A 14861-nucleotide genomic window follows, 5' to 3' on the forward strand; every position below is an offset into this window, starting at 1 on the left:
TGGTTCTGGAATGAAAATGGGTTTTCCTATTTACTGCTTAGAATCTTGAAGGAAGAACAACTTCTGCCAACAAATCTCGGGATGGTTTCTAGTGTTTAATTCATATTTATCTCATGTGGATGATATTGAGACAGTTCAGTACTAACATCTGAAATGAGTATCCTTGCGACTTCCTGAGAAGTCCCCTTTGAGACAGTAATGCATGGTGTGGAGCAGAGTTTTATCAGCCAGCCTGATAAGCACATAAAGAAGGCTCTGTAGATACTTGTCCTCTGAGGAGGACCCGTTTGCTCAGGGTCTGTTATAACACAAGTTAAAATACATCTAGCTCCATACTGATAAAGTTAGCATGGCATCCCATCTCTGCATTGTGCTTCACTTCACTATGCAGGTGTATCCTCTGGTTCTAAATCAAACCTGCCTGAAAGAGGGTTCCAGAGACTCCACTCCAAACTCAGGACCCTCTCTGCATCCGCAGTTAGGGGTCTTTTGACACTGCTGTAAGCCACTCAAATGCTGAAATGGACTAACAACCTACTGCCAAGATAGGGAACTCATAGGCATATGTCTAAGTGCTTTACTGGACTGGGGCCAGGGGATGCAGTGCACTTGCATGGCCATTAGTGATGCCCATTGCAATCAATGGGCAGCATGAGGTTTGAATTCAGCAGATTGTTCAGGCTAGCTAGAGAGCTGCATAACATATTTAGTTATGTTATGCACAAAAATGCTCATAAGATTCAGTTGCTATATTTAACCGATGAAACTTTGGTGGTGGTATTTTACACAGCTTCAAATGATGCATCCCTCACACTGCTATGTTGTGAAAAACACACTGCTCACTAAGTGCCTGAACCACCTCCGGGAGCCAGGTGCAGATGCAGTGTAATGCTGACCCCCCCCAGTCCCCCGTTTTGTCACCCACAGCAGCCACAACATTCTCAACAATGCAAGAGGCTGGGATCACAGCCACCTCAGTGTGAAGTAAACCCACACACATAGTCAGCTGCAATGGGACCAGTGCTACTAGACTCAGGTTTAAGCTGAGTCCTTGCAATGCCAGTAGGATTAAACATAGGCATCAGCAAGTGGAAGCCCCAAAGGACAGGATGAGAACTTTAGGAGAGACTATCTAATGCAGAAATACAGGCTTTCCAATCACAAATAGAATTGCCTTAAAATTGTGTACATAATTATGTATTTAAGCACTCTCATAAATGACCTGTTTTCCAAAAGTGCAAGTGCTGTCATTGTAACTAAAGATGCAGAGGCTTGGCTGGTAGCATTTGGGGCAGGGGGTATTGGATTTTCCTCAATAAAGCTGAGTGCTGAAATGTGTCAAGGTTTTATGGAAATATTTTTGATCAGTTTTATACCAATGTGCTACGGTTTTCTATATTCCCCAGAAATACAACAGTTCTGCATGATTTTTATTTTTGTACCTTAACAGGAAGAGTTCTTTTATTCATCCAAGCCTTCATTCTGCCTATCCTAATCTTAATTCAAAAAAATACTCTGGCTGTCACTTACATTGGAGAAGCTTCTTATCCTGTCACAGTCTCTTCTTTGCACATGAAAAGAGAAATATTGCTTATTTGCTACAGCTGCCAAGAAGCACGTTTTGAATTAAACAAGGCGATGTGACAGGCTGAGAGTAATCACATGCAAAAGAGAAGAAAAAAGAAGAAAAAGAAGAAAAAGAAGAAAAAGAAGAAAAGGAAAACATGCACACTGAAAAAATGCATCACACCTATTACCATACTGGCCTGGCCATGTCGGTCTCCTAAAAAGAGATGAGTAGGCTGAAACATAACTTGAAATTATGAATCCTTTAGGTGGAATAAACTCTGTAGTATTCTGTAACTTAAACAGAAGTATTTTGGACTTCACCTGCAGAAGCCACTTTGTGCTGAAATAGCACAGCATCATGTCAAACTGGACTGTTTTCACAAAGGGAGCACTTCATCTGCAGAACCCGGTGTTACTAGATATCCATAGGTCAAAAACTTAGCAGGTCTCAAAACCAAGTCAGGAAGTGAGAAAAAAAATGGCTGTATTAGATGGGGTATGTTTTAAATTAACATTTGTTCTGAACTGTCATGTCTCATATCTATGTCAATGACTGAGGCAATGAGGTAAGGAATAATCGTGTCCTACTGGCAGTGGTTTTTCCTTAAAATTCTTTGCTACTTTTCTCTGAAGCTTCTGGCATGGACTACTGTCAATTTTGGGGCTCTGGATCAAAAGGTCAGTTGTCCGTTGTTCCAAACAGCTTTAATGCCACTGCTGCAGAGAACACTTCTCTTCTAGTCTCTAGAGTGACCTCTACAGTCAGGCTCTGTGACTGTGTGATCCTGCACCCTGAAGATCACACACCTGGGTCACGGTGCGCTGGCTTGATGACCTTAGCGTACAGCTCCCTGTACTACTCCTTTTACTTTAGGTGACAAGCGCTGCTAGGGCAGACCTTGTTGAGGACAACATGGATGAGCAGTGTAAGGTCTGGAAGTATCGCATCCTGGGCTAGACCTTGTTGGGCAGGCTGCCTGGTCACATATACCTCCAGAATTAAGTTGCCGTCACTTGGAGAATCCTTGAGGATTTAGTAGCAAAGTAATACGCTGATACTGCCTGTAAGGAGAAAATTTAGGGGGTTGGCGGGAGTACTCAGTGGTTTTTGAGTGAAGCAGCCCTAGTTACCATGAATTGCTACTTCATCTCTGCTCCCTTCTTGCACCAATGAATGTGTCTTGCACCTTGGACTTTGCAGGCATTGCTCCATTCCCAAAGAGCTTGAACTTAATTATTCATTACTTTTGCAAATCCACAACGCTAGCCAGTAATTCCAATGAAGAGTGGGCATTTACTCCCTTCCTGATTATCTACAATGTTTTCAGCTGGAATACTGGCTGACTGAGTGACAGCCTGGCGGAGTGACGAGCACATCCTGATTCAAAGCCAGGACACAACAACACAGTATCTGAGATTTAAAAGGCAGCGCAGTGCCTGTCTCTAGCAGCAGGTGGCAATGCAAAATGCTTCATAGTTGCAGTTAGGAAATAAGCGGCAACATTCCAGAAAATACTCTTCAGAGCTCCTGGAGTGAAGTTATCACAGCCTTCTGTTTCACAGATCTCGTTTGGCTGTTCACTGCAATTGCACTGACTTTCCTAAATGCCAGCATGCCCCCAAACCACTTACACTGCTTTCCATAAAAAACAATATGATGCCAAGAAACTGAAAATGGCCTTGACAAATTATGTGACAGATGAGAGAACAATCAGGCATTAGAGACAGTGTTACTCATGTTCACCTGACAGGCCAGGCTCATTTCAACAAAATGACCAAAAAGCTCAAGAATCTGTTTGGAGATGGCTCATTCCTCCTCTGATCTTACTAGCAGGTGCAGAGATGTGGTAAGCGGATAAAAAATCAGTACTCTCGCTCAGGTATTCACTCAGACCACTCCTGTTCCTAGTTAATCTGTGCCTCAGCAGAGTTGCCTGTTCAGCACACATGAGAAGTCCTTTCACATCCTTTCCATTTTACAGCACAGCAATTCAACCCCATTTTCTTTAAATTATTCCAACACTGCCCTACTAAATGCCTGTACCAGTGTGAACTAGAAGGTGGGCAGCAAACTGTGGTGTTTCTTGGACCTGTCTGCACAAAAAAATAGCCTTTTTTCTCTCTTATCTATGATGTTGGAAAGAGAGCAACAGCAACGACAAATCTACTGGGGTCTGCCCTGATTTTATTTGGTCCTGTGTTAAATCTAAGTTGTAAATTCCTAGCACAGAATTACTTTATCTCCTTGACTCCAGAAAGCATTTGTATCCATACAGATGTATTAAATCTCTCTTCTTGCATTCTGTTACAGTTCTAATTTAATTTTGAAGAATGAACTGCTACAGATAATGTACGAGTTCATTGAGGAGAACTGTGTACAGCAGTTTGAATGCAATGCCCCACCGACTAAAGGTAAAACATGTTGCTCAGGCAACAGCTAGAGACACAGGGGAAAAAAAATATTCATGGCAGATGAGAGGCAATATTCATCAAATGAAATGTCATAAAAACTGTGGGGAAAGAAAAATCATAATCAGCTCTCAGATTTTAATCACAAAAAGGAGTCAAAATTCAGCCAATAAAATATTTCCATAATTTTTCTTTGACAGTCCTAGCTATGTAAGACAAAGTCACAGTTAACTAAATCAAGGCATGATTCAACAACTATTACAGTTTGCTGATGCCAAATGTAGACTGAGGCCAGCATGTTTTGTCTGCTTTTGGAGATCAACCAACTCTTTAAAATAAAACTGATGCAGGAAGGTTGGACAGAAATGCTATATTTTGCTAAGAACTTACTCTTTAATTTTAATTTCTCTTCCATTCTGCTTTGTACTGTCATCTCACAGAAATGAAAAGGTTGGTCCACATCTTTGTTCTAATTATCAGATGTCCTGATACCTTTAAACCCACCCTTTTAACTGCATTAGCACAGGTGATGCTCTAATACAATGGGAACAGAATTTTTAACAAAGCTATGAGCTAATCTGGAAAATTCCTGCCTACCAGGATGCTTTGTGAGAACAGACAAGTAAGCAAAAGACAGTAACACCCAAATAACCTGTACTAGAGTCATGAGATTTGCAGAAAATTCACCTTTGGTGCCCCAGGAAGGACAATTTGGTGGGTCTGTAATAAGAAATGCTGGACTACACAATTGCTGCAAATGACATGTCACATCAGAAAAGCCTGTTCAAGTTATATATCGAGTTTCAGGTGTCATTTCCAGCAATGCAGGGAAAACATGAGTCCCATTATCACAGAGGAAAGTGATGCCATGGGTGAGGGCTGAGCATCTAAGCTAGCTTGGCACTGTAAAGACGCATCTTTGCCACTGACTGCCCAGCAGATCTCTCATGCAGGAATAATTTCTTGTTTGAGTAGCTCATTCATTTTCTTCTGCTTACTGAACATTGACCATGAGGCTTCAGTACTACGTATGCTAACTGTTTTTAAAAAGAGTATTTTTCACAATCCAGCCAATAAACAATGAAATTACTCTTTTAACAGAACTGACAGATCTCAAAAAGTAACAATGCAGTGCTTATGCCAGAGCTATACATATCTGTTTATAGCTGTCTATTCATGTATCAGTTCTGTTTGTCTAGTCAATTTATAAACAAAGCTGCATTATTTTTCGTGCTTTATGGCAATTCACTATTTTATATATATAAAATTTGACTAATCAAATATATAGGTATGAAGTTGAGACTTCTGACATCCACAGTCACTTTTCTAGAAATTTATGTACAAGCATAAATCAAAGGCTGCCTGTGTCCACTCCCTGTGTATATCAGTAAGACAGCCTTGTTTCTGCCCAGTGTGTTTTTGTTGCTGTATGTGGTACAGGAATTTATTAACTTCTCTCTGAGGTGCCATCCTGGAGGTGTCTTTGCCATAGTGTCCCTTTTCTATGTCAAATGAAATTCCTTACTACTTTTAAAATAGATGAATGTCATGTTTACATGCTTGTATTACCTGCCACCATCCCAATCCTGGGCCAGTGCAGAGCAAAAGCAAGCAGCACAAAGCTTATTAGTGCAGCAGTCAATGGGTAGGGCAGATTCTAGAAGATATTTGGAAGCCTAAAGAATCCAGATGCTTACCTACATCTGTGTATCTTTAGAGATTCTTCAGCTCACAAGGAGATTCATGAGATCTTCCCTGTTCTGCTACTTGACATACCTGAGCTGTTGCTTCCAGCCAACATGGTTGGACTGACAGAGGATCTCCCCAGCCTGCTGGACACCACAGGTGGGCCTGGCGTTCCATCCCATTCCTGAGCTTTCCCTGGCTCCCTGGAGGAAGCTGTCCCATGATGGCCTCCCCTCTCTTTGTTTTCCAGCTTTGGTAGTGGTTCAGTGCTGTGACTTCTGATCTTCAGCTCATCTAGTGGTTCTACAAAATACACAAGTGCACATTTTATTACTGTCTGCTAATTACCCACATCAAATATTAATCTTTTGCACAATATTCCATATATACCAATAAAAATTCTTTTAAGGGCAATTTATATCCCAATTTTACCATCTAGCCTAAAATCTATAGTTTGTGTAGGTTTCAATACATTTTGAAATTATTAAAACCATACACAATGCATCAGATAGACAAAATATAACTTTTCTGTTACAACTTTTGTATGCCAGGAAAATATTTTTGAAAATGGTATCCTACAAAATTATGCTTTTATTAACACTTTATGGAAATACTTGAATTCTTTTCAGCTGTCATTTCATTGGGAACAAGTTCTTCTTCAGGCACTTTCTAAGGAAGCTCTCCCCTAAGGCAATACTGTGAAAGCAACATATCTGTACTCCTCATAAGCTCCAGTAAAAAGCACAAAATCCACAAAACTGTCCAGTGTTAATATTTCGTGTGTGCCCAGCACCATAACCTAGGGAACAAAATTTCACTTGGTCGGAAAATCCTTGGAGTCAGAAAATTACTTTCCGCTTGCAACACCATGAGTCAATATAAAAAGAAGAAATTCAAAAAACAATGGAATGATTTTTCAAGTGAAGCAGTGATGTCTGCTTTCTTCATGGCTGGTGATTTTCTGTTCCTTTCTTGAGGCTCTCATTTCTTTTCTTGCAGGTTGAGCAATGAATGGAGAAACAATTCATTCCTGATCTTTTCCATCTGTAGTTGTGAAAAATTCACATGAAAAACTAGATACAGAAGGAATATTAGATTGCTTTTAGTTGTAACAGCTAATTACTGTGCTAATCAGTTATTCAAAGCTTGCTGAACTGTTTGCTTCCTTTTAGGAAAAAAAAAAAAATCCCGAGTTTGAAATTTTATATCTCATATTTAAGTCCAAAGACATCCTTATATGACACTCTCAGTTCTAGTCACTCACATTTATACATCAAACCCCTAATGAACCTTAATTTCTGTATGTATCTACAGTCCTGGAATACATATTTGATAGAGATGGACAATCTTCCCTTGAGCCCTATCTCAAAATCGATTTGTGGCTACAAGGGGCATTACAATATTTGGGACAGCCAAGCAAAGGGAAAATGTCAGGAGCCATCTGCAGGCAGGAGATGACAACAGCTCCCCAGGGGACCCATGGGGAACAGCAGTGGCCTGGCTGTGGAGGACTACCAGAGGTGCAATGGGAAAATTTTTCTCAGCAGCCACTTCCTCTCCCAATTATCCCCATGGCCAGGAAGTGGGACTATACAACAGGAATTGACACTCAGATGATACAGTCCCAGAAAAAGAACCACATTCAAACCACTTTAATTTGTCTGTGGCTCAAAAACCCACAGACTCTTTACCCTTGCTACAGCAAACTGGAAGTTGAAATATTAGATATCTGTGTGGTACGTTAGAGGCCCCACCTATGCACAACAGTAACAAAATCTCATGTTGTTTTGAGTTTTTTGACATTCCAGTCTGCAGATGAACTTCATCGGCAACAACACAGTCAGCCTGAAGTTTCCTCAATTAAACGTCATATAGGATACATGTAAAAATTTCTAACTGGATATGCAGTGCAATTTGTACTCATTAGTGTATTTCATGAATTACTATCAGTTAATTGTAAAAATTAATGTTAAGGGTATCATACCACAACCCTCGAGATTTTTTATTTAGTTACTCACAGTAGCAACACTCCATGAGAAAAAGATAAGACGACCCCAGCTTAGCAAGTCTCATAAATAGGATTTGGTGGCATTTTATGTGGCAAAGACCTTCAAAAATTAAACCTCTTTCTTGAACTTTTAGGTCACTTACCTACTTAAAAGTATGCAAAAAGACACTGTAATGAAAATCCAAACTGTTTGTTTTTCGTAGTTGGTAACCCCAGCAGGGTACGAGACTGAATAACAGTCTGTATGAATATAACACGACATCTGCCTTTCAGGGACCTTTGCTATGAAATGTCTGTAACACAGCCCTGTCTGTGACTGTGTAGAGAGACTTGCTAATACAAAGAGCCATGCAAAGAGACGTAGAGCCCAAATTATGACTAGATTTGAACAGTTTCGGTTATCAACAAAAATGCTCTTGTATTTTTTTCTGAGAATTGATCTATCAAAAATAATGTACTTTTTCACATAAGATATATATGCAATCATATCTGATTTTTTTTCTTTACACTAATAACATTCACTTCTTCAAGATAATGCTTATCTGGGAAAAGGAAAGATACGAACAAAGTTTCAAAATTCTTTGGAAATGTGCATAATCCTCTTTTCCACCAATACAGGATGCTGTCTAGCTTGCAGCTCTTCCTTCCAACAAAACAAAGAGAAAGCCAGAAGAATAGAAAACACTTTTTAAGAGTCAGAATCTGGCCCTGCAGGTGCCCCACCAACTTAATGCATCATTCAATAGATTTCATTTACTATGTCATTCAGCTACTACTGGAAATGCTGTGATTACCTTAGTGAAAACCTTCTCTGTGTGTGCCTCATTGACACTACTTGAACACCACCCCTTGAAGTTTCACACGCTCATGCAGTCAGCCCTTAGGTGCAATGAAACACTCTGGTTGAGTGTGGAGCTAGGGATTTATCCACTTTGGTTTACTTAACAGAGAAGCATTTGTACTTGCTGCCTGATAAAAATGATTTGTGCATTCTTAGTTTTATTATCAGCTGATTCAAAGCACAGCAGTTCTCTGAAACCAGCTGGAAACTATGGAAATATTCAGACTAAATAAAGATTTGGCTTATAGTCTACTTCTTTATAAGGTGTAGAAAACCAGTTTTCAGCTGGCTGTCTAGACTTCGTAAATTTGCATTCCACTATCCTTTCTTGGGGATTTTCAGTTCTTAGTTTATCTGAAAAGTAATGTATCCTAAAAATGAAAAGCAGATTGAATCAGATTATAATGTCACACAACCCATCACAGGCCCTGAATCATTCTAATTTGGTGATCACTATCAGTAACATTGATACACAGTCAGAAAAACAACATGTCAGTGTTTTATAGTTTTCTGTAATATTACTTTGCTGCTCACTTGTGAATACATAAAAAATGAAAAAAATTTAATGCCTCACTTTTGCTCAAATATTTTGGGGAGGATTTTAGAATAATTTCAGCTTCCCTAATAAATGTCAATGGGAATCATATTCAAATTCAACTAAAAAAAAAATCACTGTGCTAGTTCTTGCTCAACTAAAAGAGTACCTCAGTTCTAATGTGCCTGTGACAGCTCCAGAAATGCAGAACACTCCCCTCCCAGGTCACGGCACATCACTGGAACCTTTTGTTGACTGCCCCAGTCACTTGGACGTTTTTATACTGCCAACTACTCCCTGCTGCAAATGCAGCTCTGTGGAGCAAGCTCAGTGGCAAAAATTATTGTGTCTCATAAAAGCACGTTCATTGCTCTGCATTTTTGCTCCTGCAGTCAGGCACGAGGCATTGGCAGAAAGCAGAACACACGTGTAGCTGCCGGCTGTGGTTACCTGTGGGGTGGTGACCTTATCATCGATGGAAAATCAAACCAGTATATTTTAAACAGGGTAACCCTTTATAAAAGCTACAGCAGGATTTAAATGGTCACTTTATCCGCATTGATCCCATACTGAAAACATGAACTCTAAACACTCATATATATATAAAATATATATTAAAAATATGTATAGTGAATATAATATATTATTTTATATATATATTCTGCTGAAAGTAGAAAGTAGCCACTGCACAGCTTTTTTTTAATTTTTAATTTGAGAAGTGCAGAAACACAGATGGGATTTAAGTTACCTCATGCTGTTAAAAACCTTAATTTGGAGTTAGGAGATATTGAAGCTCAGTGTTATGCTGAGAGCTCACTCAATCATATGATGGCCACAGGCAAATCTTTTCACAGTCAAGTGCTGTATTTTGAAAGCTGAAATTATTATGGAAAGCATCTTTATTGTTCAATAATTCGTAAGCCAAAATAGTACATAAAAATGTAAATTTCAGGAAATAATTCACTGCTTTAAATATTTATGGATACAGTTGGTTGAACTGCCATAAAGGCATTCAAACATTTCAAGCCCTTCCAGGTGTCATTGTATTTCAATATTCAAAGGTATGCATTTTTCTTATTTAATTCACCTGAACCTCAAGCTTTTCCATTTCAAGAAAAAGATGGGATGGTGGCTAAAACATTGTAGGGAGAACATATTTTACAAATAATTGACATGTACCGTTTTCCCTCTGTGAAAGGTCCCCTAACAGCTGCACACTAGGCAAGGCTGGCATGTGAGCCATGGGACTGGAAAATTCATAAACGCTAAAGAAAGTGAGAAACAAATTGTGTTAGTCAGCTGTGACTTGGACCAAAGCGAACTGAAAAATACAGCTACAGAAAACATCTTACCTGAAAAGCTATCATTCAAATGAATATGTATTCTGTGGCTGGTCTGCCACTGCTCTTAAGCACAAATTAATTTCAGGTCTTGGTGGCTTCTTAGTGCAATGCCAAGTGATAAACAGCAGAACCTTTATTACAGCTTGGGGTTTGGGGGGGAAGAAAGAAAAGCAGTTGTCTTAAGGAACCTAAAATAAGGGTTGCTCTCTGCCATGTCTCTCAGCTGCGAGCTGAAATGTATAAGCTAATCGTCCATGCATTATTCATTTACTCTTTTTTCTGTGCGTTTTTTATAAACCTAAATAAATAATACATCACTCTAGGCAGAACTTGCATACCTTGGGAAGTTAATGGTACTACTTGCAGGGTTTAAAATTCAGCATATGCATACAAGTGTAAAGCAAAGTCACTTGGGATGGGGTTTAGATTTAATCAGAACTCCCAATCTCCTCCAACCCTGACACACTGGACCTCACCTCATAGGGCTGCAAGGTAGGCACAGACCTGGCTGAAGGAACAAGGGTGGAAAGCATCTCCAAGTGCACACCTGGCCATAAGGGGGGTGGAGTCACAGGGTTAGACTGCAGACGGCACATGTGTGATGATCGGAGCTACCAGAGACATGTCACAGGCTTCCACCCCTACCTTTGTACCTGGGGCAGAGCGGTTGATTTGGCAGCAGCCCTGCTCAGCGAGCCATGTCTAACCCAGGGTCCTGACCAGAGGAAAGGCCAGGCACAGCTCCACCAGTGCCCATGTAGCACTGCCATCTACTGCAGACTGACCACTTCCACAGACATTGAATGTAGAGCAATAGTAAGCCCTTGAGGGAATCCCACAGTTCCTTCTTTCTGCACACCAGGGATTTGTATTTGCCTTTATTACACATTTAAAATAAGAGCTATGTTTTAAAGACTTTCTGGATGTGTGGTGATTTGTCTGATTTGCACAGCTGTAAATTTATCCTAGCTTCTCCCAAAGAAAACTAATAGGCTATTAATACCACATGCAAGAAACAGGGATAATGCTCAGCGCTTAAGCCATTTTCCCCCCAAAATAGGAGTACATTATGCTGTCAGTGAAAGCCATTTCCTCATCTTTATTAACTATGGTGGTTTGTCTATTCTGACTTCATATGCTAGCTAATTAAGCAGAAGTTTGCTTTGCATATCAATTTTTAATACCCCTCTTTTTACAGTTAAGTGAGAGTTGCAGCAGCCAGCTTGTTCAGTTAAAAGCAGCTCTGACCTAGTTCCATGCAAAATCAATAGGAAGCCTGGAAGAGTCTCACAAACCATCTTACATTTGACGAGACATCACTGGAACACTTCTCAGTGTTCACTGAGCACATGTTTGTGTGAGCAGTGTAGGGTTTGTTTTGTTTTATATGGTGAAATCCAGTGGAGATCACATCTGCCTGCTACAGACCTGCAAAGACCAGCTCTGCCTGCTACAGGCAGCAAAGGGAGGGGAAAGAGGGAATGCTGAAGAAATGCATTTGGTTGATTTTCTGTGGCTATCTTGAAGCTGCTAAGTGGGCAATCCTGGCTAGGAAAACAAGATAGGAAAAGAAAAAACCCACACTGCAATTAACTGAAGACTAATAGAAGAGGGGATAGATTTATACCAAAAGATCATCCAAAGTTTTAGAATGAAAATATTCACTAAAACTTATAAGTGTTATAATCTGGGAAAAGAAAAGAAAAGAAAAGAAAAAAGAAAAGAAAAGAAAAAAAGAAGAAAAGAAAAGAAAAGAAAAGAAAAGAAAAGAAAAGAAAAGAAAAGAAAAGAAAAGAAAAGAAAAGAGAAAATTCTTTAAGTTTCAATAAACTTCAGCTGGCATTATCAGTCATTTAAAAGATGAAGTTTTAAAAATTCCACATGGTAAGACATTGATCTCTTAGAGTAAGAGGAAAAATCCTCTTGTATACTGATGATTGATTGAAATACAGGAAAACCTGGTTTTAGTCTTATGTAAGAAGAACCATTTGATCCAAGATTATTATATTTTGGCATATATTATAGAAGTGATGGCAATATAATATATCCTGCTTCCAACAGGGCCATCATTATTTCTTAATGATTTCTCCAATACTGCACTTGATCTTTCAAGTGTGCCTATTCTGCTGCAGATCACTTCCAGCCTGATCCTTTGATTGAAAAGGCCACACCTGGAAGATAGGCATGGTAGAGTTGTATTACCAAAGGAAACAAAAAGCAGTGTCCTGGGACTTTCACCATTAAATCAAACAGCACTCTTGGAAAGGATGTTCTTTTGACACTCTAGTAATAGGTTTGCTATTTAACTCAGACCAGCCACAATTACATAATTAAGCAGAACACTTTATTCTCTGATAGTCACTGCATATTTTTCTTTTATTTTCTTTTCAGAGCTGATGGTGTTGGGAATTGGTGACTTCCACTTAGGAGAACCTCAAAAGAAACCTCCATGTTCCCCAGTGCCTTCTTGGGCAAAAAACTAAGTACAGCAAGTCAAAGGGAATTCTGCCATTGACTGCAACAGAGCAAGCTTCTTCCCTTCAGCAGTTGCTATTTGGGGCTAGCCAGCTACACTGATTCATATGGATGTATAACATAGTTGATACTGGTGAGCTGCAAACATTGTTTTTACATAGTTTGTTCACCCAGATCTCCTGCTGATAATCCAGGCTGACCTCTCAGTCCGACAGCTAAATGTGTGCACAAAAATTTCATACCCATAGACATGCATGGTCTATGTCTGTTTGGAACAAATAGGATTTAAGTAGGAGAAGAAAGAAGATGACTACTTTGAAAAGTCTGAAAGTGGCATCTTGTGAAACTTTCTTCTCTCCCCCACCTTCCTCTGTTGGTATCAGTGGCACTAGCCTTGGACTACTTAGCAACACACATATGCAACACGAGCATACACTGCCATCCCCACCGTAAACTCAACACTGATCAAAGAAAACACTGTTAAATGAAACCTTCAGTTAAACTGGAAATCAGTGACTGTAAAAGGTTGCCCAACTGTTACTAGCTTTTGATTTGAAGTGACGATGTTGCCTACTCTTACATAATTGCTTTACTTCCCAACCCTGTTCATTTCGCTGCACACTCATTCTATTATTCAGGTTCTTAAATATACAACATTCATGTTTGGATGAGGAAACATTGGTTTGATGGGCACTGCACATGTCCTAGCACAGTCTGGCAAGAAATCAGAAGGCAAGAGTGAGCCAAGAAAGCTAAAATACACAGACACTTCAAGAAAAATGTTTTTGTAGAAAGTTCATGACCTTAAGTTTCAAAGCTTCACTTCAAAAATATCAATCTTTCATAGAAGTGCTGACTATATTAAACTTGTCAACATTCTTTTGATCAAGTTTTCTGCTGAAAAACAACCTTTGAACTATATCAGCAGTTTGAATGCAGGGTTTTTCCATTGTTTGACCACTTTCATTTCTTCTAAAGTGTATGCCTTCATTCAGATACAGTAGTAAATGAGAATCAGTTATTAGTCAGAAAAATGCAGAGATAGTAATGGATGTTGGTTGTGAAAACTGGGGACAGAAACCCTCACTCTCACATCTTCACACAAAAAAGATCGATTAGAAAGTTGGAGTGAAAATAAATTCTTTCCTGGCTATTTTGTCTGCATTTTAACTACCTTTATGAAAACCATTTTTATTAACGCTTTTCTCTTTATTGGCTCCATTAATGAGTGAGAAAATTTGCCTTTCATTATTAGAACAAGTGTCACATTTGTACAGCTCTCCTTCTACCACAATATGTTACCAGTAAGAGGGAAACCTGACGTTGTCTGAACTCTGGTCCTACCTGAATTTTGCTCTCAGTTTTACAAAGCCAGGCACAAATGCTCGGGTTTTTCTATGCAACTGCTGTGCCAAGTCTAGCTGGGTCAGGGTCCCAGGCACTATTTGCTCTGCAAGTTAATGCTCAAGGTTTCTCTGGATTACAGAATGAAACCCATATGTCATTCTGTCTTTCTATGCCTTTTAACAGAATCAATCATTTTAGGCCCTCACTACTTTCTAATTAGAGGTTTCATTTTGTGAACTGGTTTTACTCTTGCTAGCTAAGCAACTGTTAAGCCATGGCAACACAGACTCCAGATCCTGAGCAAATAAGTAAAATTGCAGATGGCCTTATACAGCTCTGGCTGATGCCTAGGCTTGTAAGACATTTTTATTATTGCTATCACAAGTGTACAGGGCATATAGTGTGGCTGGCACAAGTGTCTCTTCTTGTGTTATAGCACACATAAATTAAATATAAATTATGCAAACATTGCCTGAGAAGGTATGAGTTACGAATTTAAGTTACACACAGAAATAAAGCCGTTTCTATCTCCAGCAAAATTAAACACGCAGCTTCTCTTTTTCAGAAGAGTAGTTACAAGAACAATAGTTCTCCTTACTCATTCTTAAATGCCAGATAAAGTGATAATTGCATGTTACTGTTTTAACA

General features: G+C 39.3%; 1 protein-coding gene across 4 annotated transcripts in view; it reads right to left on the reverse strand.

Moving 5' to 3' along the window:
• Positions 1-14861, reverse strand: part of NYAP2 (neuronal tyrosine-phosphorylated phosphoinositide-3-kinase adaptor 2) — a 142223-nt gene that overhangs the window by 31941 nt on the left and 95421 nt on the right. For all 4 annotated transcript variants that reach the window (XM_075099202.1, XM_075099204.1, XM_075099201.1 and 1 more), the window contains exon 4: positions 5755-5967. In XM_075099202.1, coding sequence (XP_074955303.1) covers positions 5755-5967 — 213 coding nt within the window. The remainder of the gene's footprint in view (positions 1-5754; positions 5968-14861) is intronic.

The sequence above is a fragment of the Phalacrocorax aristotelis genome, chromosome 7 (assembly GCF_949628215.1).
Source record: "Phalacrocorax aristotelis chromosome 7, bGulAri2.1, whole genome shotgun sequence".
Lineage (NCBI taxonomy): Eukaryota > Metazoa > Chordata > Aves > Suliformes > Phalacrocoracidae > Phalacrocorax > Phalacrocorax aristotelis.